At 54.0% G+C, this 25,950-nt stretch overlaps 12 protein-coding genes across 12 annotated transcripts; 6 read left to right on the top strand and 6 right to left on the bottom strand.

The window, feature by feature from the left end:
* Positions 1-61: 61 nt before the first annotated feature.
* On the top strand, positions 62-721 carry nut2 (mediator complex subunit NUT2; the record flags this gene model as incomplete). Its single annotated transcript, XM_056973898.1, has 3 exons — positions 62-92; positions 127-241; positions 295-721. 3 exons carry the CDS (start codon positions 62-64, stop codon positions 719-721), a joined length of 573 nt encoding a protein of 190 aa, XP_056839015.1.
* A 1,333-nt stretch (positions 722-2,054) lies between these two features.
* Positions 2,055-3,182, top strand: N7510_001970 (uncharacterized protein; the record flags this gene model as incomplete). The annotated part of the gene is made up of 1 exon (XM_056973897.1): positions 2,055-3,182. The coding sequence occupies one exon, from the start codon at positions 2,055-2,057 to the stop codon at positions 3,180-3,182; it is 1,128 nt and encodes a 375-aa protein (XP_056839014.1).
* A 510-nt stretch (positions 3,183-3,692) lies between these two features.
* N7510_001969 (uncharacterized protein) lies at positions 3,693-6,272 on the top strand (the record flags this gene model as incomplete). The annotated part of the gene is made up of 7 exons (XM_056973896.1): positions 3,693-3,761; positions 3,842-4,773; positions 4,833-4,902; positions 4,962-5,050; positions 5,112-5,290; positions 5,346-5,518; positions 5,583-6,272. 7 exons carry the CDS (start codon positions 3,693-3,695, stop codon positions 6,270-6,272), a joined length of 2,202 nt encoding a protein of 733 aa, XP_056839013.1.
* A 533-nt stretch (positions 6,273-6,805) lies between these two features.
* N7510_001968 (M28 family metallopeptidase) lies at positions 6,806-9,658 on the bottom strand (the record flags this gene model as incomplete). The annotated part of the gene is made up of 1 exon (XM_056973895.1): positions 6,806-9,658. The coding sequence occupies one exon, from the start codon at positions 9,656-9,658 to the stop codon at positions 6,806-6,808; it is 2,853 nt and encodes a 950-aa protein (XP_056839012.1).
* A 432-nt stretch (positions 9,659-10,090) lies between these two features.
* On the bottom strand, positions 10,091-11,954 carry N7510_001967 (putative ubiquitin ligase complex F-box protein GRR1; the record flags this gene model as incomplete). The annotated part of the gene is made up of 3 exons (XM_056973894.1): positions 10,091-10,441; positions 10,494-11,174; positions 11,223-11,954. The coding sequence occupies 3 exons, from the start codon at positions 11,952-11,954 to the stop codon at positions 10,091-10,093; spliced, it is 1,764 nt and encodes a 587-aa protein (XP_056839011.1).
* A 90-nt stretch (positions 11,955-12,044) lies between these two features.
* N7510_001966 (uncharacterized protein) lies at positions 12,045-12,415 on the top strand (the record flags this gene model as incomplete). The annotated part of the gene is made up of 2 exons (XM_056973893.1): positions 12,045-12,114; positions 12,174-12,415. 2 exons carry the CDS (start codon positions 12,045-12,047, stop codon positions 12,413-12,415), a joined length of 312 nt encoding a protein of 103 aa, XP_056839010.1.
* Positions 12,416-12,579: 164 nt separating this feature from the next.
* N7510_001965 (putative AMP-binding domain protein) lies at positions 12,580-14,507 on the bottom strand (the record flags this gene model as incomplete). The annotated part of the gene is made up of 5 exons (XM_056973892.1): positions 12,580-12,878; positions 12,931-13,560; positions 13,611-14,057; positions 14,119-14,314; positions 14,370-14,507. The coding sequence occupies 5 exons, from the start codon at positions 14,505-14,507 to the stop codon at positions 12,580-12,582; spliced, it is 1,710 nt and encodes a 569-aa protein (XP_056839009.1).
* A 509-nt stretch (positions 14,508-15,016) lies between these two features.
* Positions 15,017-15,926, bottom strand: N7510_001964 (60S ribosomal protein uL13; the record flags this gene model as incomplete). Its single annotated transcript, XM_056973891.1, has 4 exons — positions 15,017-15,155; positions 15,215-15,527; positions 15,688-15,823; positions 15,906-15,926. 4 exons carry the CDS (start codon positions 15,924-15,926, stop codon positions 15,017-15,019), a joined length of 609 nt encoding a protein of 202 aa, XP_056839008.1.
* Positions 15,927-16,459: 533 nt separating this feature from the next.
* On the bottom strand, positions 16,460-17,813 carry N7510_001963 (uncharacterized protein; the record flags this gene model as incomplete). Its single annotated transcript, XM_056973890.1, has 3 exons — positions 16,460-17,290; positions 17,343-17,468; positions 17,523-17,813. The coding sequence occupies 3 exons, from the start codon at positions 17,811-17,813 to the stop codon at positions 16,460-16,462; spliced, it is 1,248 nt and encodes a 415-aa protein (XP_056839007.1).
* Positions 17,814-19,100: 1,287 nt separating this feature from the next.
* N7510_001962 (metallophosphatase domain-containing protein) lies at positions 19,101-20,162 on the top strand (the record flags this gene model as incomplete). The annotated part of the gene is made up of 2 exons (XM_056973889.1): positions 19,101-19,296; positions 19,372-20,162. 2 exons carry the CDS (start codon positions 19,101-19,103, stop codon positions 20,160-20,162), a joined length of 987 nt encoding a protein of 328 aa, XP_056839006.1.
* Positions 20,163-21,539: 1,377 nt separating this feature from the next.
* On the top strand, positions 21,540-23,186 carry N7510_001961 (J domain-containing protein; the record flags this gene model as incomplete). Its single annotated transcript, XM_056973888.1, has 1 exon — positions 21,540-23,186. The coding sequence occupies one exon, from the start codon at positions 21,540-21,542 to the stop codon at positions 23,184-23,186; it is 1,647 nt and encodes a 548-aa protein (XP_056839005.1).
* An 847-nt stretch (positions 23,187-24,033) lies between these two features.
* Positions 24,034-25,945, bottom strand: N7510_001960 (putative sterol o-acyltransferase (APE2); the record flags this gene model as incomplete). Its single annotated transcript, XM_056973887.1, has 7 exons — positions 24,034-24,060; positions 24,120-24,161; positions 24,216-24,471; positions 24,551-25,267; positions 25,327-25,400; positions 25,455-25,770; positions 25,824-25,945. The coding sequence occupies 7 exons, from the start codon at positions 25,943-25,945 to the stop codon at positions 24,034-24,036; spliced, it is 1,554 nt and encodes a 517-aa protein (XP_056839004.1).
* Between the last annotated feature and the right edge of the window lie 5 nt (positions 25,946-25,950).

Raw genomic sequence — 25,950 nt, 5'->3', positions numbered from 1 at the left:
TTGCACCTCACCTTTGAATAACCTCTTTCGATGCTCGCACCAGCACCACCCATGCGACATCATGGCTCCAGTGACTCTCCAGACGGTCGATGGTGAGTGCAGTCGATTTAAAACCAGCTTCTCCAGCTAATGATCGTTGCGCAGACGATCTCAAGGATGTGATCCAGCACCTGTTCGAGATCCAATCCGCCGTCCACGGCTACTTGGGCCCGGAGACTCAGCAAGAGCTGGTCCGAAAGATGTACGAAAGCTCTCTTGTTCTGTCATCTCTTACCAGAATTGACAATGATCTAGCAAAAACCTCACCCTCACCCTCTCCACCTTATCCTCGCACACGCAACTCCCCGACACAGCAGCGGGCCAAGACCCCGACTTGTCGTCGGCCGATCCCTCCAACCCCCCGCTCGCCAGCATCCAGCTGCCCCCCGAAATAATCGACTACGTCGACTCCGCGCGCAACCCGGACATCTACACGCGCGAGTTCGTGGAGCTGGTGCAACGCGGCAACCAAGATCTACGAGGCAAGCGCGAAGCTTTTGCAGGGTTTCGGGACGTGTTGGCCCGCGAGATGCGCAGCGCCATGCCCGAGTGTCGCGACGAAGTGGACCGTGTGGTGCGTGCGACCGGGGGCGGCGAGCCCGACATCACGACGACTGATGGTTCTGAAGGAATGGGAGGAATGGCAAGAGGGTCAGCTGCTGGTCCAGGCGCAGCGTCATGATGATTTTTATCGGTTCCGGTGCCTTGCAGTGGTCACTATTATGGTTGAAGAGGGTGTGGTGGGACTACGGGAGGATGGAAATGGGGCGTTGGATTCTCAGGATTCAGAGGATTGGAGGGAGGGTGTTGTGTCCCAGCCCGATGGATTCGGACTCTGGCGACCCTGTCCTAACCCAACGGACTGACTTCTTCTCCGGGTCGCCCCTCCCTCTCCCCGGATTTGAAATTGACTTCTGGATGAGGTGCACGATTTTGCGATTTATTTTTGGAAGCAAAAGTCACAGCGACGGCGCTTGGGAGTTTGTGTTTGTAGTTTTTGGTGTTAAAGACGGGCGGGATCAATTTACTTTCTGCCACCACCAGGAATTGGCCCCGTGCTCCGAGACCGGCCTGTTTCAGGATCAATTGCCATTTGACCATTTCGCGTCTTGCCGAGACAATTCATTGTTGTCCAACTCCCCCGTGTAGGAGAATCTCCTGTAGTTACAAACATAGCTCCTAGCGGATCCGCCACGAGGATGAGGAGGAATATGAAGGAGCACGAGGCCCCGGGAACGGGAATTGATAGTTAGTGGCCTTGGTGCCGCGATGTCGTGACCAACGATAATTGTCGGGTACTGAACTCGTAGCCTCCCATTACTGTACTCCCTCTCACCGCAAAAATACCGATCTAACCGCCAGCAAGAGGGGGAAAGAGCCGCGTGGTCGCTAAAACCGCCGGTCACAGTGTATTTCCGTAACGCGGCGTATGGCATCGGGCCCGGCCGAGGGGACTGGGTTGATCATTACCGAGTGAGGAAAGTAGAAGTTGGCTGGTACGTCAGAGATAGGATAATTGTTATTGTCTGCCATACAAGTAACGTAGGCATTACTATGATCATTCTTAGAATAGTATGGAGTAGTCCTCCTCCATCCTAAGTACGGTCCGCTCCTAGGTCTGTGGACATGTCCACACACACACACACACATACACACAAGGGGGAACAGGATACAGCGTGGCGGCGCTAGAGCCAGGGATAGCATCCTTCGTGCGGCGCCTCCATCCCGCCCTCTGGTATTTCGATACAGCCATAATACATAACCAGAATAGGTGTACGGACTAGGTAAACCCCAGACTATGGCCCCCCGCTGAGGCCGGGGAATGGAATATAGGAGGAGTACACCTGGCCCACCATTTGTCTCACTTGCTACTCTTCCTAGGGCGACTGACTGACTCCTCACACATCATATATCACCACATAACACCACATAACACCACATAACACCACATAACAGGCCATCACACACCACTCTAGACTACTATGCTCCTCTCCCCCTGACCCCTGTTACCTGCCATGGCCTCCCTCGACTCCCCCGGTGATGGCATCACTGGGGGATACACCGGCGCCTCGCTGGGCATGCGCATCACCATCGCGACCCTGGCCGGCGTCACCTGGTACAACGCCCTCGAGCTGATCATCCTCGTCTTCGTCACCTTCGCTCAGTACCGCGGCCTGTACTTCTGGAGTCTACTACTCTCCTCCTCCCTCGGCCTGATCCCTTACTCGCTGGGATTCCTACTCAAGTTCTTCCAGCTTACCAGCGCGACATGGCTCTCCTGCACGCTGCTGACCATTGGCTGGTACTTCATGGTCACCGGCCAGTCTGTCGTCCTCTACTCTCGGCTCCATCTGGTCCTGTCCAACCGGCGCGCCCTGAACCGCGTACTCATCATGATTGTGATCAATGCCTTCATCCTGCACCTCCCCACCACCGTCCTGACCTACGGCACCAACCTGGTCACCGGCTCCGAAGAGAAAATCTACAAGCACGGCTACAACATCATGGAGAAGATCCAGATGACGGGGTTCTGCCTGCAAGAGTTTATCATCTCGGGTCTGTACATCTGGGAGACGGTGCGCATGTTGCGCCTCGATCCAGACCGCACCAAGCGCAAGATCATGTACCAGCTGCTGATCATCAACTTGATTATTATCGTCATGGATCTGGGCCTGCTGATCGCCGAGTACATGAATTTCTACATCATGGAGACCATGCTCAAGGGCGCCGTGTACAGCGTCAAGCTCAAGCTTGAATTCGCCGTGCTGGGCAAGCTGATCCACCTAGTCCACAACCACGTGTGGAAACCCGAGTCCTTCTCGGGCCCAAGCGAGTTACCCGACTTTGTCGACGCAACCCGCGTCACCTCCGACCTCACTCACGCCGCCCCGCCCAAGGCGCACCGCGCCGGTCCGCGTTGGATGGACGCAGACGACATCTCCATCGCCATGTTCGAGCACTCCCCCAACCATCACACCGGAAACTCGGACCTGAGCGGCGAGACTACCACCACCACCATCCATCAATACCAGCGCGATCACAGCCCGACTGACTTCACCAGCTCGGTCCATCGATATTCATACCAGAGTGGGCATCGATATTCATACCTAAGTGGGCTCTCGAAGCCCAGAAAGCCAGGATGAAAACACAGAGATCTTTGTGTGCTTTTTCTGTTCTTGACGAGCCATGTCTAACGAGATAACGCCTGTGATATTTACATACCATGGATACCCTGGCAGCGCCACACCCACCTACTTGAAACTGGGGAGACGCTAGCCTGAGCCATCGCTTCCGGCTCTCTGTTGCATATAATCAGAGATTGTTCTACCCAGTGGGTTGTGAGGATGCATTAATCCCTCCACCCACGCCCCACCACCTGAATACCTTCCACTGTACATGGCAGCTTGGAGATTATGTTGTATATACCGTGAAAGTGAGAGAACAATCAATCAGGGACGATCAATATTTTGACTCGGAGATTTGTCGGAGCCATTATCAACTCTACGTATAATTTCACCGATTCCCCGTGGGGACTTAGATTTAGGGTTTGTCTGTTTCAGGAAGGTCGACATTCTAGCATTCAGCATGCCAGTTATAAATACCGGGGAACCTCGCCAGCCAGCCACGACATGTCGGTCTAACAAGCCCTCACCATGAAACACTCCAGTTTCCTCCCTTTCCTCGCGGGCATCAGCGCCACCAACGCGGGGAAGAGCGATGCAGTAAGTGGCGCCCTCCCCGACCCATCCGACCTTCCTTTTTCAAAATTAAACATCCTCACACTCAAGCCACTTCTTCATAGACTCTCTTGGCGCGCTCCTCCGCTCCAGCATGCAGCAATGCACCCTCAACACTCTCCCTCCCTGATGCGCCCTATGATAACTTCTTCTACTCCGACTGCAACGTCGCCGCCCAGGCGGTGGTGACCACCCCGCTCCCAGATAGCGACCTCACCCAGATCGGACCGCGTCTGATTGTCGCCTGGACAGCCGGCAACAGCGGCGCGTGCTCGTTTTTTGCACCGCAGAATGGCGTCAACGGGTCCCTGGCCATTGCGCTGGTCAATTCCACTGTCGGAAATCCCCTGGCGCCGGTCTATTCTAGCGCCAATAATGGGAGTGCAAACCCCAGCGTTGGTGTGAAGAGTGTCCTGCGCTTCAACTCCTCTGCTATTCTCACGATTCCCATCCTGGGTAGTATCCGCACGATTCGTGATTTCACCGAGGGACCCAGTATCCTCTACCCGGAGATCCAGGATGCCATCACATTCACGACCAATGGCAACGGAGTACAATTGAATAGAGTGTGGCTGGACAATGTCACCTCCACAACGCTCACCTTCCAGCCCTGGGGCAGCAACAGCACCGGCAAGGCAACGGTTGTCAACCGCACCGTCCACTTCGAGCAGGGCGACTACCTCTTCTCCGCGGCGATGAGCTATCCCCAAATGACTCAGCTCGAGCCCGCCTCTGTGCTGAACTCCGAATCTGCGGATCTGATCACCCAAATGCCCGGCCAGACGGCTGCGCTGTCGTTCCTGTCGTACTCGGAGAAACTCCTCGCGGGTGCGTGGCGCTTCCTGACGTATTTCGGGCGCGACTCGATGATCTCGGCGTTGCTTTTGGAGCCGGTCCTCAGCAGTGGACAGGGTAGTGCTATGGAGGCGGTTATTGGGGCTGTCCTGGAGAGGGTGAATCGGACGGATGGGAGTGTTTGTCATGAGGAGACTATTGGGTGAGTTTTTGCTTCTTGCTCTTTGGGAAAAGGGATTGATGGAAAACTGACGTCTCTAGGGACTATGCTACCTGGACCAATGAGCAGGAGGGCATTTACAGCAATGCCATGAGCTGCGATTACAAGATGGTACGAACCAGCAAGTGCAGAAGACTGTTTGTTTTCTTCTGGAACTAACTAGCAGTCAGATTGACTCGGACTACTACCTCCCCGTGTTGATGCAGAAGTACTTCCTGCAGAACCCCATCGGAAAGAGCAGAGCCACCGCATTTTTCAAGTATGTCATCCCTCACTTATACCCAAAAGAGCATTTTTTGACAGACCCCTCCCTCCCCCAGCACTCAGGCCGGCTCCGTCAACGCAGCCAACCGGAACCTAACCTGGGGTGACCTGGCCCTCATCAACGCTGAGCGCATCATGCGCCTAACCGGCCCGTTTGCCAAAAAACAGACCAAGGATAACCTGATTCATCTAAAGGAGGGCCAGATTGTTGGCCAGTGGCGGGATAGCACATACGGTGTGTCTATCTTTACGTCTTGCTTTCGTATAGGCACTAACAGATAATCTCGCAGGTATTGGAGGTGGACGTATCCCTTACGACGTCAATACGGCTCTTGCGCCCGCGGCCCTTCGCTCTGTCGCCGCTCTCGCTCGCAGCGGAGTGTATCCGCATGAGAAGCAGTGGGCAACGGAAGCAGACAAGAATGCTAAAGTGTGGGAGGACTCGACGCTGCAATTCTTCGAGGTACACCCACCCTCCTAAATACTTCCCCTACTGATATCCTTTATACTAATCAATTGATGAACAGGTCACAATCCCACAAAAAGAAGCCCAATCCCGCATCGACACCTACCAAACACGGGCCCCCTTCACCGTCCCAACCAACACATCGCAAACCATCGACTCGGACGTAATCTTCCACGCCCTCTCCCTCGACGGCTACGACTCCCTCTCCCAAGTCCAAGTGATGAACACAGACGACTGCTTCCGCCACTTCCTGCTCAACACTACTAACGAAGCCCAGCTGACATCCTTCCTCAACCAAACCGCCTCTAACATCCGCCGCACTTTTCCCGCGGGCCTGATGACCGACGCCGGCATGGTGGTCGCCAACCCGGCCTTCGGAAGTGAGGATGTCTACGCCCAGAACTGGACCACGGGCGCGTATCACGGTACGGTTGTTTGGTCGTGGCCGCTTGCCATGATGGGGAAGGGGTTGGAGTTGCAGATGGCGAGATGTGATCAGAAGACGAAGACATCCGTGCCGCAGTTCTGTCATGATGTCTCGGTTCTTGACAATGTCAAGACCGCGTATAATACCCTCTGGGACTCGATCGAGGCCAATTCCCAGCAGCTCTCGACCGAAGTGTGGTCGTGGGTTTACCGCAATGGAGAGTTCGACGTCACGCCCCTTGGGGTTATGCCGCCGCCGCCTGGCGCAGGTTCTCAGACCGGTATGTTTTTATTCCTTTTCTCTTTCTATTTCTCCTTCCTATAAGCAATGACGTGCTATATCCTCTCTATCTGATTTGGGTTGGTTGGACATGTTTTCGCTGACTATAGCTCCAGAATCCGACATCAGACAGCTATGGTCTCTTTCCTTCTTGGCTGTCACCCGGAACGAGAAGTATAAATCATGAACGACGTGCACATTGTACGTATTTGTGAGGAGGCTAGGTACCTGCTGTGATGATCCCATTGAGATGGCACATAGTGGTGGATGTTGATTGACAACGTTGACCTACTGTGCGTTGAGTATCTAGCTGCCCAGGTGGCCTCGAATTAAAACTATGTACTCTTCCTTGGTATGCCCTGAAAGGATACTTCTCGTACTCGGCCTTCTTCATTACTAGATACTAGGTACACCATATGAACCCCCTCATAATCACCGAAATAAGGCATAGATAGCGTGCATAGCGGATCGGTAAAGGGTATGATCAATAAACAAACAAGAAAACGAAGTACAATGACCTCCTTACTCCAGAACTAAACACAACGATGAAATGAACATAAAAGAGACCCCTTCAGTTTTCATTTGCCCTCAATCTCAAACTCACGGTATCCCTCCACCAACCCATCGGACAACTTCGACACCGCCACCCAAGCAGGACTAAACTGCCTGACCTCATCGAGCGCCGGAATCGTGCCGATGCGATTGTTATCGCTCCAAAGACAAGACACCCTTCCAGACAATTTCCCTTTTTTGTCTCCACTAGCAAACTGCACATCCACCGTCCAGGTATGATCCCACTCGCGACTCCACAGGCGGATTTCACGCAGCCCGTCCGCAGAAGGGGAGAGGAAGCGGTCGTCTGGCTCTGAGGAGCCGGCGACCCTGAAGTTTGAGATGGAGGGCTCGTCCATTGTTATCCTGCATGCGCGCGTGTTCTGGCCCGTTATGTTGAAGCGGACGTGGGTCGGGTTTGTCGCGGGGTCTGGAGTGGTGATGTTGAAAGAGACCCAGTCTTTTTCGGGATTTGGGACCACGTTGGGTGCGAGCCCGTGCCAAAAGCACTGCACGCGGTCTGTGACCAAGTCGCAGGATTCAAGGTGGCCGGTCGCGCTGGGGAGAGTGCTGACGACGTCCTCGACGAAGGGGGTGACCCCATTCAGGGAGACGAGTGACGCGGAGGTATTGTCGAGGTTGACTTCTTGCGCGAAGTAGAGTTTCACGCGGTTGGAGTCGGAGAAGGGGAAGGCGACGAGGTTGTAGACCAGGGTGCCGGCGAAGACGAGCAGCAGCACGATCGGGATGTGGTATGTGTAGCGATGGATAAATGGCAGCAGTGGTGAGAAGAGGAGCGCCGTAAACGCTGCGATGGCAACATACACGAAAAGAGGCGAGCTGCCATCCTGACCTGTTTGATGTAGGGCGCTGGTCAGGAGGAGAGCCAGTGGCCCGGCCAGGATGAGAGTTATCGGAACAGTAAGAAGGAGCTGCACGAGCCAGGTCCATCGCGGCATGGAGGCACTCCATGCTTGTTCCCGTCCGTACACGTTCGGGTCCTTTTCTTCTTCGTCTGTTTCAGTAGGCTCTCCTCCCGAGACGTTGACGTAGTTGGCAAACGTGGTGCGATGCCGACCACGCAGCAGCGAGGTGGATTCGGTGGGTTCTTCCTCATCGTTCTCCTCGTGGTCGTCGTTCGAAGTCGTAGTACCCAGTCGACTGCCATGACTGCTGGGGCGTCGCGAGGACGGGGCAGCGAACTGATCCGCATACGCAGACTTGCGCGGCAGAGAAAAGAGCTCCAGATACGACACCCATGTAGCCAAGAAGGTTCCCGCAAAGCAGAAGAACACAAAATAGCCACCGGCCAGCCCGTCTTCATTCGCAAACACGGTGGCAGCAACCAGCATGACCCATGAAAGGACAAACATCCATGTCCAGGTGTAGACCCGGTGGAAGGCCGAGGGCCGAGCAAAATCAGCCACCCGTGAGATGAACCAGGCTAGGAAGATCCAAGCAGAAACCATCATGCCCCACACGGCGTATTGACTGCTATGCACGATGTGTGGGTTGACTTTGGTGACCAGGTAGCCCAGTCCGACGGTCACGGCCGTGGGGATGACAATCAGGAACGGGAACCGGAAAAATCCCCGCAGTCCTCGTAGCGAGACGTATTCATCGCTGGTTTCTTGGTAAACCGACGAGCGGAACAGGTACATCTTATCCGCGCGGACAAGCGCGATGCTGGTGGCCAGCAAGACCAGCGGCGTAACGACAAGTAGGGTGACCGACAATGCAAATAGAGTATGCAGGCGGAAGACAGCGAAGCCGCTTCCAAACACATCGAACCACACGGCCGGAGTACCGGAGCCACTGGGCACTTTCCCGTCATCCCGACGACGGCTATCAAAACGATCGCTCGAGTCAGAGACAAGGTCATTGGTGGATGCCACCGCGGCCGAGAGCATATGCCAGAGGGAATTCTTGCTGGCATGTCTTGCATCATCTTGGTCGGTATGATACCTCGCTCTGGGCTCCATAAAAGCAACATCCAGCCCACGAAGACCCAATATTCCCTCAAAAATAACGTAGTCCGTCTGACTGCGCACAAGGCCCGTTTCAAACCCGTTGGAGCTCAACACCGACCCGAACGGGTATTTCGATTTCGCATATGACTGAGCGACTTCAGTGTCTGAGGCACGGAAGAGAGTTGCTCTTCCGCCTGCTCCCGCGCCCTCCAGATTGAGGAATGTGTGCGCAAAGTTGGCCATCGGATGCTGGCTGTACACCCTCGCACCATTCAGATAGTCTTCCTCGCCATTGTTGAAGAGGACTACCAGTCCGCGCCGCGGTGCATGGCCCGGTGTGGTGAAGTATTTAATCAACTGTAGACAGGTTACAACGCCCATACCGTCATCAGTTGCACCGAACCCGGTCGATACGCTGTCATAGTGTGCGTTGACCAGCACGCCGCCCTTACCAGCAGGCAGTCCGCCAGGAACCTCCCACCAATTTTCCTTTCTGTCCTCCCAACCCCGAATATAGACCAGGATGTTAGTGCCCTCAAAGTAAACACCCGTCTCGCGGTCGGCAGAAGTCAGGTTGGAGAGCAGATCATCAAAGACAAACACATCCGGCTTGTCGTCATCCTCCGCAGCCAGTGAGGACTGTTTGATCTCGTCGATGCGCTGTAATAACCATGCATGAACCTCGTCGTTTCGGTGTGAGTTGTACGGATGAAAACCTCCCGTCAGAGTCTGGAGGTCGCTCCACGCTTCGGTGAGGTTCAGGCCTTTCGGTGACGTGCTGGGACTGGCGGGGACTTGGTGGTGAATCACCAGCAACGGGATGACCAGGGCAAGGTACACGGCCGTGACAATTATGGTGACTGGCCATGGCGTAAATGCCAGAGGGTTGGCCCGCGAAGACGCCATCATGTGTAGCGAAGAGTTGAAGGAAGTTGTTGGAGAGAGCGGGATGCCGTGCGGGGGAAGCTGTTCTTGCTTACATGAGCATTCTACTTTAAGTGCCTTACTACTTTGGAAATCTACACTCTCTCCAGACTTGACAGACTGTACGTTGGTAAACAGTAATAATAAGTCGTTGCATGCTTGCTCGCATAAATGCCACGTAATTCCCATCACTCGCCAACACGGCGTAACCAAAAACAGACCAAAAAAGAAGTCCGTAAACCGCTAGCGCACAATCAATGCAGTTCCCAGAATAACGAACACAAGACACCGGAGGAACGGGGAAAGGGGGGATGTAAATCTTCGCTGATACCGGGGGGGTAGAACAAAATATGACACAGCCTGCGCGGTGATGCAAGAAGCGCAGCAGGCGAAACGAACGATCGTAAAGGGTATCTATCAGTCTTGGGAAGGAGGCGGGACATCAATATATCCATCGTCATCGTTGATGACCGTCGCGTGCATCAGGCCCGTCATCTGGCCTTCGTCTTCATCCAGCTCTTCATCGTCGTCGTACATGGTTGCTTCGCTGGTTTCTTGTTGCCGCATGTGGCTGAGGTGGTTGAGATGGTTGCGGAGCCGGCTGACGCCCTCGCCGCTGAAAACGCAGAATACGTCGCGTTGTTGCTGCGTGAACTCGGGCGGGGCATCTCGACAGAACGCGGTGAGATCCGGTCGCAGGAAGGCATTTATCCCTGTCAGGCTCAGGTGGGTGAGTCGTGGGCAGTGGTTGAGTAAGGTGAAGATGCCCTGGTCAAGAGTCAGTAGTGGAATGGACACAGGAGAAAAAAAATAGACCAACCTCTTCGTTCAATTGTGTGCAGTAGCTGAGATGCACACGCTCCAGACTGCTGGTCACTGGATAGTTTGACTTGGGCCGTGCCAGAGCGACGATACTTTTATTGGTGATGGACTGGCATTTGACCAGACCAATTCGTCTTAATTTGGGCAAGGTCGCCAATTGCTGGACACTGGTGTCGGTCAGGCGGTTGCAGCAAGCCAGGTCGATATAGCGAATGCGATTGCACGACTTGATCAGATGTATAACCGCCGAGTCTGTAATGTTAGAACAGTGGCCCAGGTGCACATAATGCAGATTCTTGCCCAGCTTGCAAATGGCCAGCACCGAGCGGTCCGTGATAAATCGACACTTGGCTAACACCAGATTTCGCAGGCGTGGAGCGGCACCGACAATTCTTTCTATCGCATCGTCTTTGACATTCTCGCACGCGGTCAGGTCGAGGATGCGCAGACTGTCGAATATCAGATGTCGCGGAAGGCTCAAAAATGCCGAGTCGTTGATCTCCGAACAATGTGCCAATCGAAGTTCTCGTAGGTTCCGGAGCGTCGTCATGAGAAGCGTGACCGATGGGCCAGTGACCAGCCTACATTCATGCAAGTCAATCTCCAGAAGAGCCGGGCAGTTCTCCGCAAAGGACATGATCGACCGATCAGTGACATGGGAAATCCCGTTGAGTTTCAACTGCAAACGTTAGCACTGGTTTTCGTATTCGTTGAGCTGTCGACTTACCCGTTTAATCTGGCGACAGTTCTGCGACACGACAAGCAACGAGTCGTCCGTGACATGGGCACAGCCGGTGATATTCAGGCCCTGTAGTCGAGGACAGTTCCTTGACACCGCGTACATAGTGTGATCCGTCAGAGACCGTAAATCCGAAACATCCAAAGCCTGTAAATGTCGATTCCCGTCCAACAGATCCGACACACCCTTGTCCGTGAGTTTGGAACAGTTCGTGAGAGTCAAGCGCTCGACGCGCTTGCACTGGGTGAAGGGGACGACGGTGCCGTCGCTGACATCTTCCATCAAGGCCGAAAGATTCAGCCGCTTGATGAGGTCCGCGTAGAAGAAGAGACTATCGGGCTTCGCTACCGAGGAAGCCACGCTTTTCAGATTATCCCAGTTGTTGCAGGATGGCCGGTGCCACAGGATGCCGACACAGTTCGCCGCCCAGCTGCGGCAGACGAGCATGCAGTTTAGCATATCGGAAGGCGACGTCAGTTTCGAGAAGACGCCGATGAGCAGCTCGGGCGGGAGGCGGCCGATGGGGGGCAGGGCGACTGTCCGCTCGGGGAGTACGTGGAGGTCGCGGAAATTGGCCACACCGACCGACGACTGCGAGTCGTTGGCCTGGGCCATGAAGAAGTCGGTGTCATCGTCGGCAGCGCGCTCGGGCGAGGTCGAAGATGAGGTTTCGGAGGCTCCTTCGCTCGAGAACCGAGCTGAGGATCGTGGGCGGGGCATCACGACCGCCGCTGATGTGCGTTTCGAGGTCCAATCCTAGCACCTTTTGGAAGGGTCGAGTTTCATATATCAATAGAGGATATTATCAGCATGGGCGATGAGGCGCATGTGAGGGTGACCGATCGGGTAGGCGGCCGTGTGGCTGGCTGGCTGGCTGGAGGTGCGATCGCTGGAGGCTGACCGACTGACGGGTAGTGGGTTTTTGAGGAATCTCTAGAGTTTTTGACCTGGGAGTTGTTGCTGGGAAGTCTCTGGCCGGATTTGGAGGACCGTCAGATGGCTGGGGTCTGGTGGAAAACAGGGATGTCTTCGGAGGGGAGGGGGACAATATGACGAAGGAAGGGCGCGAGGGCGAGAACGTGATGGCGGGCGCGTGGAGAGACCGGGAGGGATGGAAATGGTGGTGGACTGGAGAATATCAACTGACAGAAGGACGTCGATCTCGCACGAGGGCAGTGTAGAAGAAGGGATTAGGTTCGGGCGAGGAACGGAAAGACCGAATGAATGGTCCAAGTTCACTAATGTAATGGATGATTGGGGCCGATTCACGGCGGAGTTGGGCGCCAAGGCCGCTTATCGATATCGATCTATATTTACTCCTTCAAGAGCGATCCTACTGTACTAACTACGGCTTCCTCACCCACTCGCGTAGAATATTCTTGCGGATCTTGCCCGTGCTCGTCTTGGGCAGCTCCGCCACCACATCCACTTCGCGCGGGATCATGAACTTGCTGATGCCACTGGCGTTCCGCGCCCATTCGATCACCTCCGGGCCCTGCAACTGCTTGCCCGGCTTGACCGTCACAAAGGCCTTGGGTCGCTCGCCCCAGTGGGAGTCGGGGACAGCGACGACGCCTGCTTCCAAAATATCGGGGTGCGTGACCAGCATGGACTCGAGGGCAACCGACGAGATGTTTTCGCCACCTGCCATCCATTTGTCAGCCAGTACTTTGAAATATATGTCCAAGAAACATACCGCTGATGATGATGTCCTTGGCTCGATCGAGGATCTGGATCGCGCCGTCGGCATGCCAGATGGCCAGGTCGCCCGAGTGCAAGACTCCGCCCGCAAACAACTTGCGAGTCGCCTCCGGGTCTTTGTAGTATCCCCGAGCACAGATATTGCCCAAGAACACAATCTCGCCAATCTCCTGGCCATCCTTGCGAACCTCTGTGATGGTTCCTTCGGGGACATCGGCCTTGATCACTCGACAGGGAAGACTGGTGATGAAGCCATGACCCTGCCGCGCCATCTTTTGATACTTCTCCTTGAGCGAGATCTGATCCCATTCCGGCAGGTAATATCCCTTGGTGATGGGGCCGTATGTTTCAGTCATGCCGTAGACGTGGACCGGATGCAGGTTGAGGTCTGTCATCTGCTCAAACAGATGCGCAGTGGGTGGACTAGCAGCCACCGTGACACGCACGGGATCCGGCAGTCGCTCCGCTTCTTTGGCATTGCAGAGCAGCGTATTGACTGTGGGAGCTGCATTGAAGTGGGTGATATGCTCCTCTTTCAGTAGTCTCCAGATCTCCGGATAGTCGATCTTCCGGAGGCAGTAGTGCGTGCCGCGCACTGCGGTTACCGACCAGGGGAAGGTCCATCCTGAATCCGTGTTAGTCTAGCTGTTGCGGACAAGGAACAAGAGCACGAACCCATGGCATGGAACATAGGAAGAGTCCATAGATAATGAGCTCGTCCACGGTGATAGTTCAGCCCGGACTCGACGACATTAGCCAGCGCGGCCAAGTAGCATCCTCGATGGGTATATTCAACACCCTTGGGCCGCGCCGTAGTGCCACTGGTGTATGCCAGCGCAATCGTGGAATCTTCGTCGGCTGCCTGACTCTCCAGGGCGCTCCAGCCTTTTGCCCCGGTCTCCAAGTCATACCGCAGTCCTTCGAGAACCGCATCGTCAAAGGGTCCCTTCAATTCTCCCTCCGTTGCATCAGTGTCGGTATCCACAAGAAGAGGCACTTTGGGATGCGCCGATCGATATGCTTCGAGTAGAGGGACGAACTCTTCGTCTACGATGATCATGTCGGCATCTCCGTGGTCGAAGATATAAGCGATATCTTCGGGCTTGAGGCGATAGTTGACCGCTAGACAGAAACCACCAGTTTAGTTCGGTATTCTCGTACATGTCAACGACTATTATCTTACCCACATTCACCGCACCCGCCGCCGCAATGCCAAAGATTGATTCCAGGAATGCCGGCGTATTGGGGCACAGGATTCCCACTCTCTTGAAGCCATGCTTCTTGAGGTAGTACGCCAGACCCCTCGCCCGGTCGGCGGTCTCTTGGTATGTCCGACGCAGCACTTTGTTGTTGGCTGTCACATGGTAGATTGCCTCGGCCTGAAACGTGTGTCTCTGTTAGATTGCGGTCAATCTCTCTCGAGTCTCCACGTACATTGGGTTCAATTTCCGCTGCTCGAGGAAGGAAGAAGGTTGGCGATAGGGTATGGTGATTGTAGCGATGGTCAAAGGGGACTGGGCCCGAGGAGAAGTGGCCCAGGAGGCTCGACAAACGCGACTTCACGCCTGACATGATGGACTGGGACACAGGAATGTAAGGGGTGCAGAAGGGAATATGATTACATCTGGTGAGTTGGAGAATCCTCCAGTAGTTATGCGGGGAAGTTAGTCATAACCTAGGTTCCGCGGGCCCGGGTAGAACAGGGTCGGATACCTGTAGTGGACCTAGGGAATAGCGCTAGGCAGACCTACGGTGACATACGCAGACTCAACTACGCCCCAAATGAACGGTCATAACATATGATCATTGGAACTCTTGAATGTTTTGGATTCAACCGCCACGGCGCGAGTCAACCGGCCAGCTATTTGGAACAACCTTTCTTCCCATGCAACTCCGTTTTTTCTGCTGTTGGAAAACCCCGAAGAGCCCCAGTCTCGTCTATTCCAGGAGAAACCGGGGGATAGATCAAAAAAGGTCGATCTCGGCTTGCCGTTCAAGATTCGCGGAAACAAAAATAAACCGTTTGCGATCCCATTCCATCAGACAACACACAACCACCCGGCTCCGCGCTAATAAGGTATCTAGTAGCCGTACTGAGCAAGCTGGGTCTTGGTCTTGCTGTTCACGTTCGCCTTCTGCTCCGCCTGAGCAAGGTTGCGACGAGCGGCCTTCTTGCGCTCGTAGTAAGCCTTGCTCTTGACCTTCCGCCGCTCCTCGAGTCTATGAGAGTCATGTTAGCATATTTCTTCATCATCTGTATATGCTGTAGGAGTACCCACCTAGCAACAACATCCTGGTACTTCCAGCCAACCTCGTGGCTGAGACGACCGACGGTGCAGTACTTGCGGCCGGGGCGCAGTCTCAGGATACGCAGAGCCTGGGGGACGACGACACGCTTCTTCTTGTCGTAGGGGGGAGGGACACCCTCGAAGACCTTCAGGCGCTCCATGGCGGCGGCACCGCGGGCAGTCTTGTGCGGGATCATGCCGCGGACAGCCTTGTAGAGGATGCGCGAGGGAGCGCGGAAGTGGAAAGGACCGCCACGAGTGGGGTTGAAGCGAGTCATCTTGCGAAGGTAGGCGTGGTACTTGACTGTGTGCGAATTCGAGTTAGCATGGGTCATTCATCCCAGTATTTCATATGTCCCAATTTTGTTTATGTTCCTGTTTCTCCAACTGCTGGTCACAGTGTCCTCCTCTTGTGCGAACATGAAATAGAAAAAAAATTCGAGAGGCGAGGGGGGCAAACGTACGCTTCGCGCGGAAGAACTCGCCGGAGATGTTGAGGGCCTCACATCTCACAACGACGATCTTCTGGCCGTTGAGCAGCTGCTTGGCAACAGTGCTGGCCAGGCGACCCAGGAGGTGTCCCTTGCCGTCGATAACGACCTGGATTGAAGATTGGAGTCAGCGATGTCTGCCGTGTGCAAAACGTTCAACGAGGAACAGGGAAGGGAGGAATAGAACGCACCACTGGTTCGAAGGACGACATCCTGCTCTGTCACCGTATGAAAAGGAAATGTCCCTTGGGGTGGATGGTTGTCGGCGGTGGTTGTCGTTGGTGTCGAAATCCACACACGGATCGAAGTGAAAGAGACTAAGCGAATTGTGTTGTGCGGAATCATGTGACCAGCAAGCCCTGAAGGGCTGTGTGGGTCACGTGGTGAAGGGCGTGAGTGGGTTATATAATCAGTGCTGCCTGAACACTGAGGTGTATAATTTTGGCACAAAAAGCACAAAAGTTAGTACTCGCGCGGAACCATCTTTTCACGGCCAACTTGTTTTACTCCACCACAACGCCACGAAATCCCGAACTCTGATGTCAATTAATATTTCTAGATGTACTTTCCCTCAAGTGCTTTCTACCCGCGTCACTAGCCAAAGTATGCCTATAGGGGAATGCAAGAGCCATTATTATGCGGACTTCATACCTGTTAGAAGAGACCCTGAAAACACAACTAGCATTATCTCAGCAAACCATAGACAACGCAGCTGCATAGTAGAGGTGTAGGTCTGGGTTCAAGTCTACCTAGCTCCGCCACTAATTGCCTGATACTGTTGAACCGAAAGTTTCGAAAGAACCGAACCAATGCCGCCTGGGATGCTTTGTAGAGCACACTGGCACCACAATGACCGCTGACGGTCTTTCTTGTTGATAAAATATTGCTGCAAATTCCACAGCGGACATATGAGGATCAGCTTCATTGCAGAAGCATGAGTGTACATGTCTGCGTAGACTATTGCCTGGCATATTCGCTCTGCAAAGACTTCGGTGCACTCCTCGACCTTGGAAAGTTCCGTGTCCATCCCCTGGCCCAAAGAACCAGACCACTCGGTGAGCATAGACTCGCGATCAAGGCATAGACATTCATGTTGGGCGGGCGATGATGGACGTGAATCTTGGGTGTACTCGATCGTGGTCTTTAATGTTCTCATAAATTTGGAAGCCTCGTAATTCAACACAAAGAAGCCTGTCCAGCAGAGTAGAAGAAGTTGGCAGATATATCGGCGTGAAAATATAATGACTTCTGGGAATGTATCCATGAGCTCGGGATAGTCTGCGACAAAGAATCGTTCGCCAGGTTCCGCCGCTCTAATTTTGAAAGTGCAAGTCTTTTGACTATACAAAAGTTCGAGGTACCACTGCCGAAGTTTGGAATATGTGGCCCTGAACTGGCTAAGGAACAGATGTTTTGCAGAGGCTGTCTGCTCGACTTCATCATAAAGTTCCGCAAGCCGAGGTAGAGAGAGGACAATGCTCAGAAGTTGTTCGAATGGCTCATTCTTCGGGACAATCTCGCTCCATCGAGGATTTAGTGAAAACGTGGCTTTGCGACGACCCATACTCTCATAGAACTGCCAAAGTGTAAGCCAGCAGGAGCACCAAAGGATACAAGATACCACTTACCCCCAGGGTTCGTACTAAGCATAATAGACCCAAGTTAATGGGGGTTTCTGGTCCACGGGTCGCAATAAGGTTACATGCGGCGCGCACATGGATCGCCCAGGAGAATGTTTGAAGCGGGTTGTAAACCTAATCATATGTTATTCGGAATATCATCTTCATACTGCATCTTGAATTGCATACCTCATACATGCTAAGAATTGCCGTACCAATGATGACATCTTCCGTGGGTTGCTTAGCCATACCTATACGGACCGCCTTAAGCAGCGACTGATAATATTCCAGACTCAAGTGTAGCAGATCCTTCTTGCCATAAGTTTGACCTAAATAGACCAAGCTAAGTGCCGCAGAGCCGATATCGATATAAGGGCTTCTGCCATGGTGCTGGGGCAAATCTTGGAAGTAAGAAAATGTTTGAAGACTAGTCGAGTTTGTCGGCATAAACTCTGTCAAAAAGTGTGCAAGAAATTGCATTTGATATTGATAGCCTTGTGATGGGATTCTTGGCAAGTTTTCCACCTTGCAGAGGAACTGGCGCCGGGACCAAATATCCCATTCCGATGCGGTGGACAAAACCCCCGAGTTTGTTGGAGAAACGTGGACCAAATGACCCTTTTGATAAAGACGCTCACATCTACGATTAGACTTGGAGCATTTGCGACAGACCGGATATTCTCTGTCACACTAAATGCAGATGTTAATATATGGTGATCCCCCAATGAAGGCTTCAATATACCTTGACCTTCCTATTCCGGCACGTGTCACAGCAGTCAGATTTCCAGACAAGTCGCATCTTAGATGTGACAATATAGGACAGGAACGGCGGAGAAAACAGGGGGAAACAGTGGAGAACTCGATCTCGGTGGGGTTCGTTCTTTTAACTCAGAGCCGCAAGTTTGGGATATCCAAGTGAGGATGGAAGGAAAAGTAAATAAAAAGTGGGGGAAAGGGTTATGTATTACATACCCCTGTCAACACCCTTATACCTCTACTACAAACATAAGGAATGGCTCGTAAAATTTCTGCCAGTGACAAGGTTCCTGCTATCCTGAAGGCCCAAGTTATGCAATAAGTCGGTGAATTCCTAGACCGTAGTGATAGGGAAGGTTCGCTAAAAGCTGGTCTATGAAGATTCTTTGAACACCGGAGACAGAACTCGGGTAGTGCTCAGCCCTGCCTGCGCTCTACTGGCAAGCGAGGAGAGGCGCATTAACGACAGCCAGTAGTCAGTACAATAATTGCACTAACGTGCCCGAGGCCTCGTTTAATACTTCAGCACAGACCTCTCGGTCTAAAATATCTTTTTATTGGTTAAAAAGATCGAAGGATTGGCACGTCAGCAACAAAAACCGAATGATCTAACTAACTACGGAATATGGACGGGGCTGCCTCCTTGGCACAAATAACATCCCCAAGGGCATACACATATTTGTTTCCGTCTCGTGTGATATCACTTTTCTTGAAAACAAAGTCATATAGCTCTCCTTTCGGAGTTGGGGATTGTCCTCGTCCCGCTGGCGACTTGGGATTGGCAAGACCGTCGCCGTATGGAGATCACTATTTCGTATCTTTGACGTCGCTGCTCCAGGTCGTAATTCAAGCCAAGCCATCGATCGGATGAAATTGGAACGACAGGATATGTATGACGATTGAAGAAAAGCGGATCCGAAGGATAACAATGGAGCAGCGGCAGGTGGAGGCGGTGTGGCCGCTTTCAACCACAGGCCGCGTATAGGTCTAGGTTCACTACAACAACACAAGATGCTCCGCAAGACTCGCTTCGTCTGCGTCTCCGACACCCACGGCTACACACCCTCCGAGATGGGCTTCAAGATGCCCCCAGGCGATGTCCTGATCCACGCCGGCGACCTGACGAATAATGGCAGCATGGCGGAGCTGCGGAAGACGATGGCGTGGATCTCCCAAGCTGACTTTGAGATCAAAATCGTCGTTGGTGGTCAGTTTCTGTCTTTGATGCCCGACTATGCATCTGCCGTTCTCCTTCTGATCGGCTAGGTTTTCGAGCGAACAGGCAATCACGATGTCACTCTCGATCCGGCATTCTATGCCGTGCATGGACAACGTTTCCATGGCTCCAAGGCTGAAGATCCACAGCGATGCATCGAGCTCATCACGGGCTCTTCGGTCATCTTTCTTCAGCACCAATCGGCCATTGTTCGGCTCACTCGACCGGACGGACCACATACGGTCTTCAAAGTATTCGGATCACCTCATTCCCAGTTCGAAGGAAATTGGGCCTTCGGGTATGAATCGAGTGAAGCCAGCGTGCTTTGGGACCAGATCCCACGCGACACGGATATCGTGGTGACGCACACGCCGCCCCGATCTCATTGCGATGCGAAACCGACAGGGCGACACGTTGGGTGCGATGCTCTTCGCGAGCGCTTGAGCCGCATCAGGCCGCCGCTAATCATTTGCGGCCATGTGCATGAGGGTCGAGGATACGAGCGAGTGCGCTGGGTGGCAGCAGATGCCGTGGAGCGTGTGATTCGGGGCGCCTTGCCGCCGCGAGAAAGTAAAAAGCAGAATCTGGTGGATTTGACAGGGAAACGGGACGAGCCTCTCGACAACGACGGGTTTTGGTTTGAGCGTAGGAGTACGAATCAGGGAAGCTCGGTCGCTGGCAGGTCATCTGCAGGGATGGAGCTTGACCGACAGCCACTCCGCAGGGAGACATGCATTGTCAACGCGGCCATCATGGCGACCAGCTGGCCGCATCGAGCCGGGAAACGATTCAACGCCCCCATCGTGGTCGACCTGGAGCTTCCGGTGTGGCACGACGCAAATCCCCCGGATGTCTGACCCCGGCAACCGCTCTTGCTTGCTTCGGATCGACACGCCGGGAGGGAGTGCCATGCAATGCTATTGCATGCTCTGCAGCGTGGCTGGGACCTGCGGAGGGAGCTTTGGCCCCGTCGAGGGGTTTTCTGGTTGGCCGCTTTGATCCCACTAGCCAGTCAGATCGAAGGGCTGGCTGGACTCCCGCCTGGAAAGTTCTAGCGCTGCTTAAAGCGGCAAGCCAAAATCATTCATCACATCATTATCATCTGGTGTTCCCCTCAGACGTCTCAGCCAGCGCCTAGCCGCCGGCGCTGAGTGGAGGACGGAGCATCCGGGCTTTGGGGTATCCCTTACATGAAAGCCATGCGAAGGGGATCATTTTCTTCCGGTCTGGCTCGACCTGGGGATCTCGTGCGGTACAGCCAGAGGGAGCAGGCGAGTGGCACAGAACCACACATCCCCAGCATTCCGAAACAAACCCTGGTCTCCTGCGCCAGCGGCGGGGCCGCCGTAGATCATGTTTAAGGGTGTTTATGTAACCCACGGACGGTGTGACGGGCGTGCGACCGGCTCGAGTGGAGGTCTGGTTTTCCAGCGGAGGCAGTGGTTGGCATCTCACGCCCTCCCTCACTATTAATGCATCCCCCATCACATCCGGTCAACTGATGGGGAGCCGCGTCCAGCTGATGTGCGGCGCCCCTCGATGACATGATGTGAGCCTGTTCCAGGGAAGCAGTGGAATTCAGGGTCGCGGGGGAGAGTTAATGATAGTTGTTACGGAGCGAGGCAGTTGGGTCTGCAATGTCCATCCATGGTACCGGTCGGGAGGGGCCGTAAGGATTGGGGTATGCATCACCCAACGAACGAGGCAACGCAGGACAAGTGAGGCAAGGCCTTGCCGCCCAACAGGGGGATGGGATGGGGGCCAGGGCCACCATTCGGCGTCATGCAATCATTCCGGCTCAGGGCGAGGAATGAGGATTCCCTATTACCGGTTATGAGTATTATTTATGTCACCCGAGTCTCGACCAATTTCATGTCTCTCTCCCTCCCATTCCTCCTCCAGTATCGGTAATACACTGAGTCAGCCACTTTCGCCTCCCAGTTGTGGCTGAGCGCTTTTTCCCCCTGTTTTTCTATCACGTTCTTTCGCCTCTCATTCTTCCGATCCTGCACTCTAAGCTGCTCGGCTATTCGGATTCTTCCTCTCCTTCATAATCTCTTCTCTCGCCCTCCAGAACAGTCTGGATGCATCATCGGGGTTCCTTTGGCTTGTGGCCTCGTCACATACAATACACCGACCAAGCCCCCTCCTCCACCGCCTCTCTCTCTACTCCACTTCCCCATCACCGCTTCTTCCCCCCTCAACCTGTGAGTCTCTCCTGAGACACCACGGTGATGTCCTCTCCCCCCGATATAGACCCCTATGCGACCCTGGGCGTGCCCAAGGAGGCTGCCATATCCGAGATCCGGGCTGCTCATCGCAAACGAGTCCTCAAATGCCACCCCGACAAGATTCAGGACGAGTCCCAACGGAATGCCGCCCAGGATGAGTTCCAGCGCGTCCAGCAGGCCTACGAGTTGTTGTCCGATGAAACGCGACGAGCTCGCTACGACCACCGAGCCAAATTGGCCGACCTGCGTCGGGAGCTCCTGGAACGCAGACGGACGACCGACTCGACGAACTATTCTTCGCCACGTGCCATGGGGTCCATGGGTACCTCGCGCGAGTATCGTGATGGACGCATATACGAGGAACGAGTGCCCCAGGAGGCGTTTTTGGATGACGAAATGCGCTTTACAGATGAACCGAGGCCCATGTCACGCAAGTACGATGATTTTGGGATGAGGTCGAAGCCAAAGTTCGGCGAGGAGAAGAGGAAGTCCCGGACCGTGCCGGTCAGCAGCTACCGAACCGCGAAGGAACAGGCCCGTGATACCGCCAAGGCCACGCATTCCGAGCGAGCTAAGTATCGCGATAAGGAGCGGCGACGCCAGGCGTGGGAAAAGTATGATCATGCGGCAGCGCATGGAGAGTCGGACGACGATGCATCGGATTCCAGTGTTGCGGCCGGTGCGACGTATGTTCGCCTGCCCCGGCTCAATCGCCGGTCTCGTACGGCGGATTCTCAGACAGCGGAATCCTCGCGTCGACGTGAGCGATACTACGACGATGAAAATGAATATTCCGACAAGCACCGCAGCCTGCACACCCAGGCGGAGGACTACATTGAGCGATCGAAGATCCCCAGTAGTAGTCGTCGGCCGCGGGTATCGCGGTCCCCACAGCGCTACCGTGGCTACGAGTCGGCGGAACCAGAGTCGTCCGCTTCGCGGCGCTCGGCTCGGTCCACCCCCAGGCGCCGCTCCTCGTCCCGCAACCCGTCATACGATGATCTGGACTCCTCTCCGCGCCCCAAGTTTCCCCCTAAGATGCCCACGGCCGCAACATCTCCGACCGTGAAGAATCCTCGCCCTTCATTGTTTTCGACACGGTCCGCCACGGCGACCGCCTTCACCCGACCTAAGTCCGGTCGTCAGGATTCTTCAACGCTATACAACATGGCCCATGAAACCATCCCAACGCGCTCCTCCAAGCTGCACCGGTATGACTCCGGGTACTCCAGTCCCAGCACGCCCGAGATGCCGGCAAGATCGAATACGCCACCCAAGTCCTCAACCCGCTACAAGATCGTGACAGAGCCCGAGGATCTTCCGCCCTCCAAGCCCAAATACCATCGCACAATCTCGCCCGAGCGCACAGAGCGTTCGACACCCAGACCTCCTCCCAAGCGCAGCACCACAACTTACTCCTACACCTCGGAGTCCTCGCCTCGCATTGAAACGCTGAAACCACGCGCTGAGCGCGTGTCTTCGGCACGACCTTCTTTTCGTGATGTCGAATACACAACTCGCGTGAACGATCGGGATGTCAAGTACGCTCGCGAGATTAGGCCCGATGATGTCCTCTACTCTAATCGCAAGGCCTATTACGACACTCACCGTGCTCCTCCGCCGGGGAGACGGCAGTCGGCCACCGCATGATTTCCTCACTTACGACAGCTCTCTTTTTGTTTTGTTTTTTTGCGGTTTTTCGTTCCTTCTTGTCAATACATAACTTGCTTGTCCATCGACAGTCTCCACGCCTGCCACAGAAACCCTCTCGTTTCATCAAACCATGGTTTCTCATTACTGTCAGATCGGCCCCCGGCAAACCAAAGTCCTGAAAATGGTTGCGGATGGTATCTCTCCGTGAGAGCTCGACTGCTTGCAACCAGGGCTGTGTTCTTATTTTTTTTTGGTGTTCGGGAGCTAGTTGGTGGTTTTTGTTCTTTTCCCCGCTATCATTATCCCAATGAAATACAGACCACACCTGGCATTCGGATATCTTTCTTTTGTCCTTTCCTTGATAATTATCTTGTCTGTCTTTTCCTGGGAATCATCACTACCATCATCACCCGCATACTCATCATCATGTCCGAGCTCTAGATATCTCTCGGGAGGCTCAATTAACGAATTACGTTCCTTAAAACGATTGATAGCGCTTTTGATTCAGTTATTTGTATGTTATTTGAACGGAATGAAGAGGATTAGCAGTAGGTACCATATTTCTTTTTGGATATTGAGAGTAGAATAGAGTAGAGAGTGTATTCATTTAGACCGGCGCAGGCTATGTACATGGAAGCAAACTCACAAAGAAAATCAATCGCTAAATACATATTGGAACAAAGCACATGGGTATTGTATGAACATTTCCCAGGTCTATGTCCTCTTTTCCCTTCTATTCCTTCTCTTCATAGACATTGTAGTTATTGTAAGTCACACCCATGAAAGTAACATATACACTGTACATTTCACGCTAGAGATCAAGCAGGCAACTGGCCATGAGTACTTAGATCAGAACATAGAAAGCACACATCTAAAGCACGAGTCAGCATTCCATCGAGGGTAATTGAACGCCAAAGCGCTGAAACATACCATAGACAGGCCCAGAATCATGGAGCACCAGAAAAAGACATTCTGTATCAGAGATATCAGCAATGAGTATTGAGCAAATTCAAAAAGAATACTCACGTTGAGAATCGTCCGACCCCGGAAGAACCGGGACTTCTGCACGGCAACGATAGGCAGCTGCAGCATCATAGCACCGAAGCCGTATCCGCGCAGTTTCTTCGTGATGCAGCTCATGACCAGCTCGTGGGCCAGAGAGCTGACCAGGAACGTGATGAGCATGGCGACGGGCTGGGAGAAGTGCGAGCGCGAGGGGAAGTAGACGTGCCGGAAGAGGAAGTGGTGCACGGGGACATTCCATTCTCGGGAGAATTCGAGCCTGATAGGTAGGGAGAAGGTACTTAGTTAGGGAATACCGACAAGGATAGGAGTAGGGGCATGGGGAAGAGAAGACACACCAGTCACACGAGTTCCACCAGTCTGAGTAGAAATGCCGGTCCGCAAACCGGGTCATTTCTGCGAATGCGCCGAGGACGTATTCGAAAATGACCAGGAACACCAGCAGGAAAGTCAGCAAAAACGGGAACAGGAGCATGCTGATGGACTCTGCGAGGATGAGTGCTTTGTCTGCCACGCTGTCGTAAAGGTCCAGCTGGACGTGGGCCTCGTTCAGGACGGGGAGAATGAATTCTTCGCTGGTCAGAGTCAACAGGAAGATACATCCGAACACAGCTAGGGCCTTGTATCCGATTTCTCGCCAGCGCCGCTCGGGATTACGCGGGTACTCGAGCTCATAGCACAGCGTTGGACAGAAGAGGAAGTCGATATAGTTTCCCACATGGAGATTCTGTGGGTAGGAGATGTTGCCCAGTGGGGAAGTCAGCTCGGTGGCCAGATCCTCGCGCAACTTGTCGAGGGGTTCGGTCGGGTGGCCTTCTTCATGGTCCTGCTGCATTTTCATGGATGGCCGACGTCGTGGTGTCTCCGGGTATCGGACTGCAATGGGGCATTCGGGTTTGATCTCGCCTGGTTTATCCAGAGCTGCCAAGCGGCGCTGGGTTTCGCTCAGGTGCCCATTGTAGAAAGCATAGGAGTGCAGCTTCATTAGGATGGTCAGGAGGTGCAGCGTGAAGAAAACCTGGGCAGTCCAGGTCCAATGGCGCATGAATGGCCAGCTAATACCCAAGTAAGTCAGTTGAGAGTGTGCACAAAGATAGGAAGAGAGGGAACTCACTTGAGCCATAGAAACATCCACAGTGCCTCGCCCACACTCTGAATCACTATCCCCGCGCGAGACCACCGTAGCCACTGTGGCCCACACTGATACAGCTTGTGAAGTGGCATCACTAGACCCGAACTCACCACCATTGCCAGGTCGCTAAGCGCCATCTCGTACAGATTGGCCGTCAACAAGCTCCACACCCGCACGCGCAGTGGGTATCCAGTATCCTTGATGTTGCGCAGCATCGTCGTCCCTACCATAATAGCCAGTCCAATCCAGAAGAGGGTGAAGAAGCCCCTGAAATTGTGGTAGTCGCTCTCCGGATCAAAGTGGGATACGCGTGGCACATAGTCGATGGTGTAGAACAGGCGGTTGCGCGCCCGCACCTGCTTCCTGGCTGTGGAGATGGACCGCGCAGAGGGTGGCGCATCCTCAGGAACGGGGGTGGACCGACCACTGCATAGATGATGAGCCATTGCGCTGCATGAGCGGTCCATATTCGAACGTACCTGTTGTCTAGGGGGAGCTTCCAGGCCGCAGGAGAGAGCGTCGACTCAGACTTCGGATCGGACTGCAGAGGAACAGCTCGTGGCCGTAGGTTCGAGTCCTCGTGGGAGATGGCAGTAGACATCCTGG

The sequence above is a fragment of the Penicillium lagena genome, assembly GCF_028827675.1.
Source record: "Penicillium lagena strain IBT 129212 chromosome Unknown utg000001l_segment0_segment0, whole genome shotgun sequence".
Taxonomy (NCBI): Eukaryota; Fungi; Ascomycota; class Eurotiomycetes; order Eurotiales; family Aspergillaceae; genus Penicillium; species Penicillium lagena.
The sequence above is the reverse complement of the archived record's forward strand: the minus strand, read 5'-3'. Positions and strand labels throughout refer to the sequence as shown.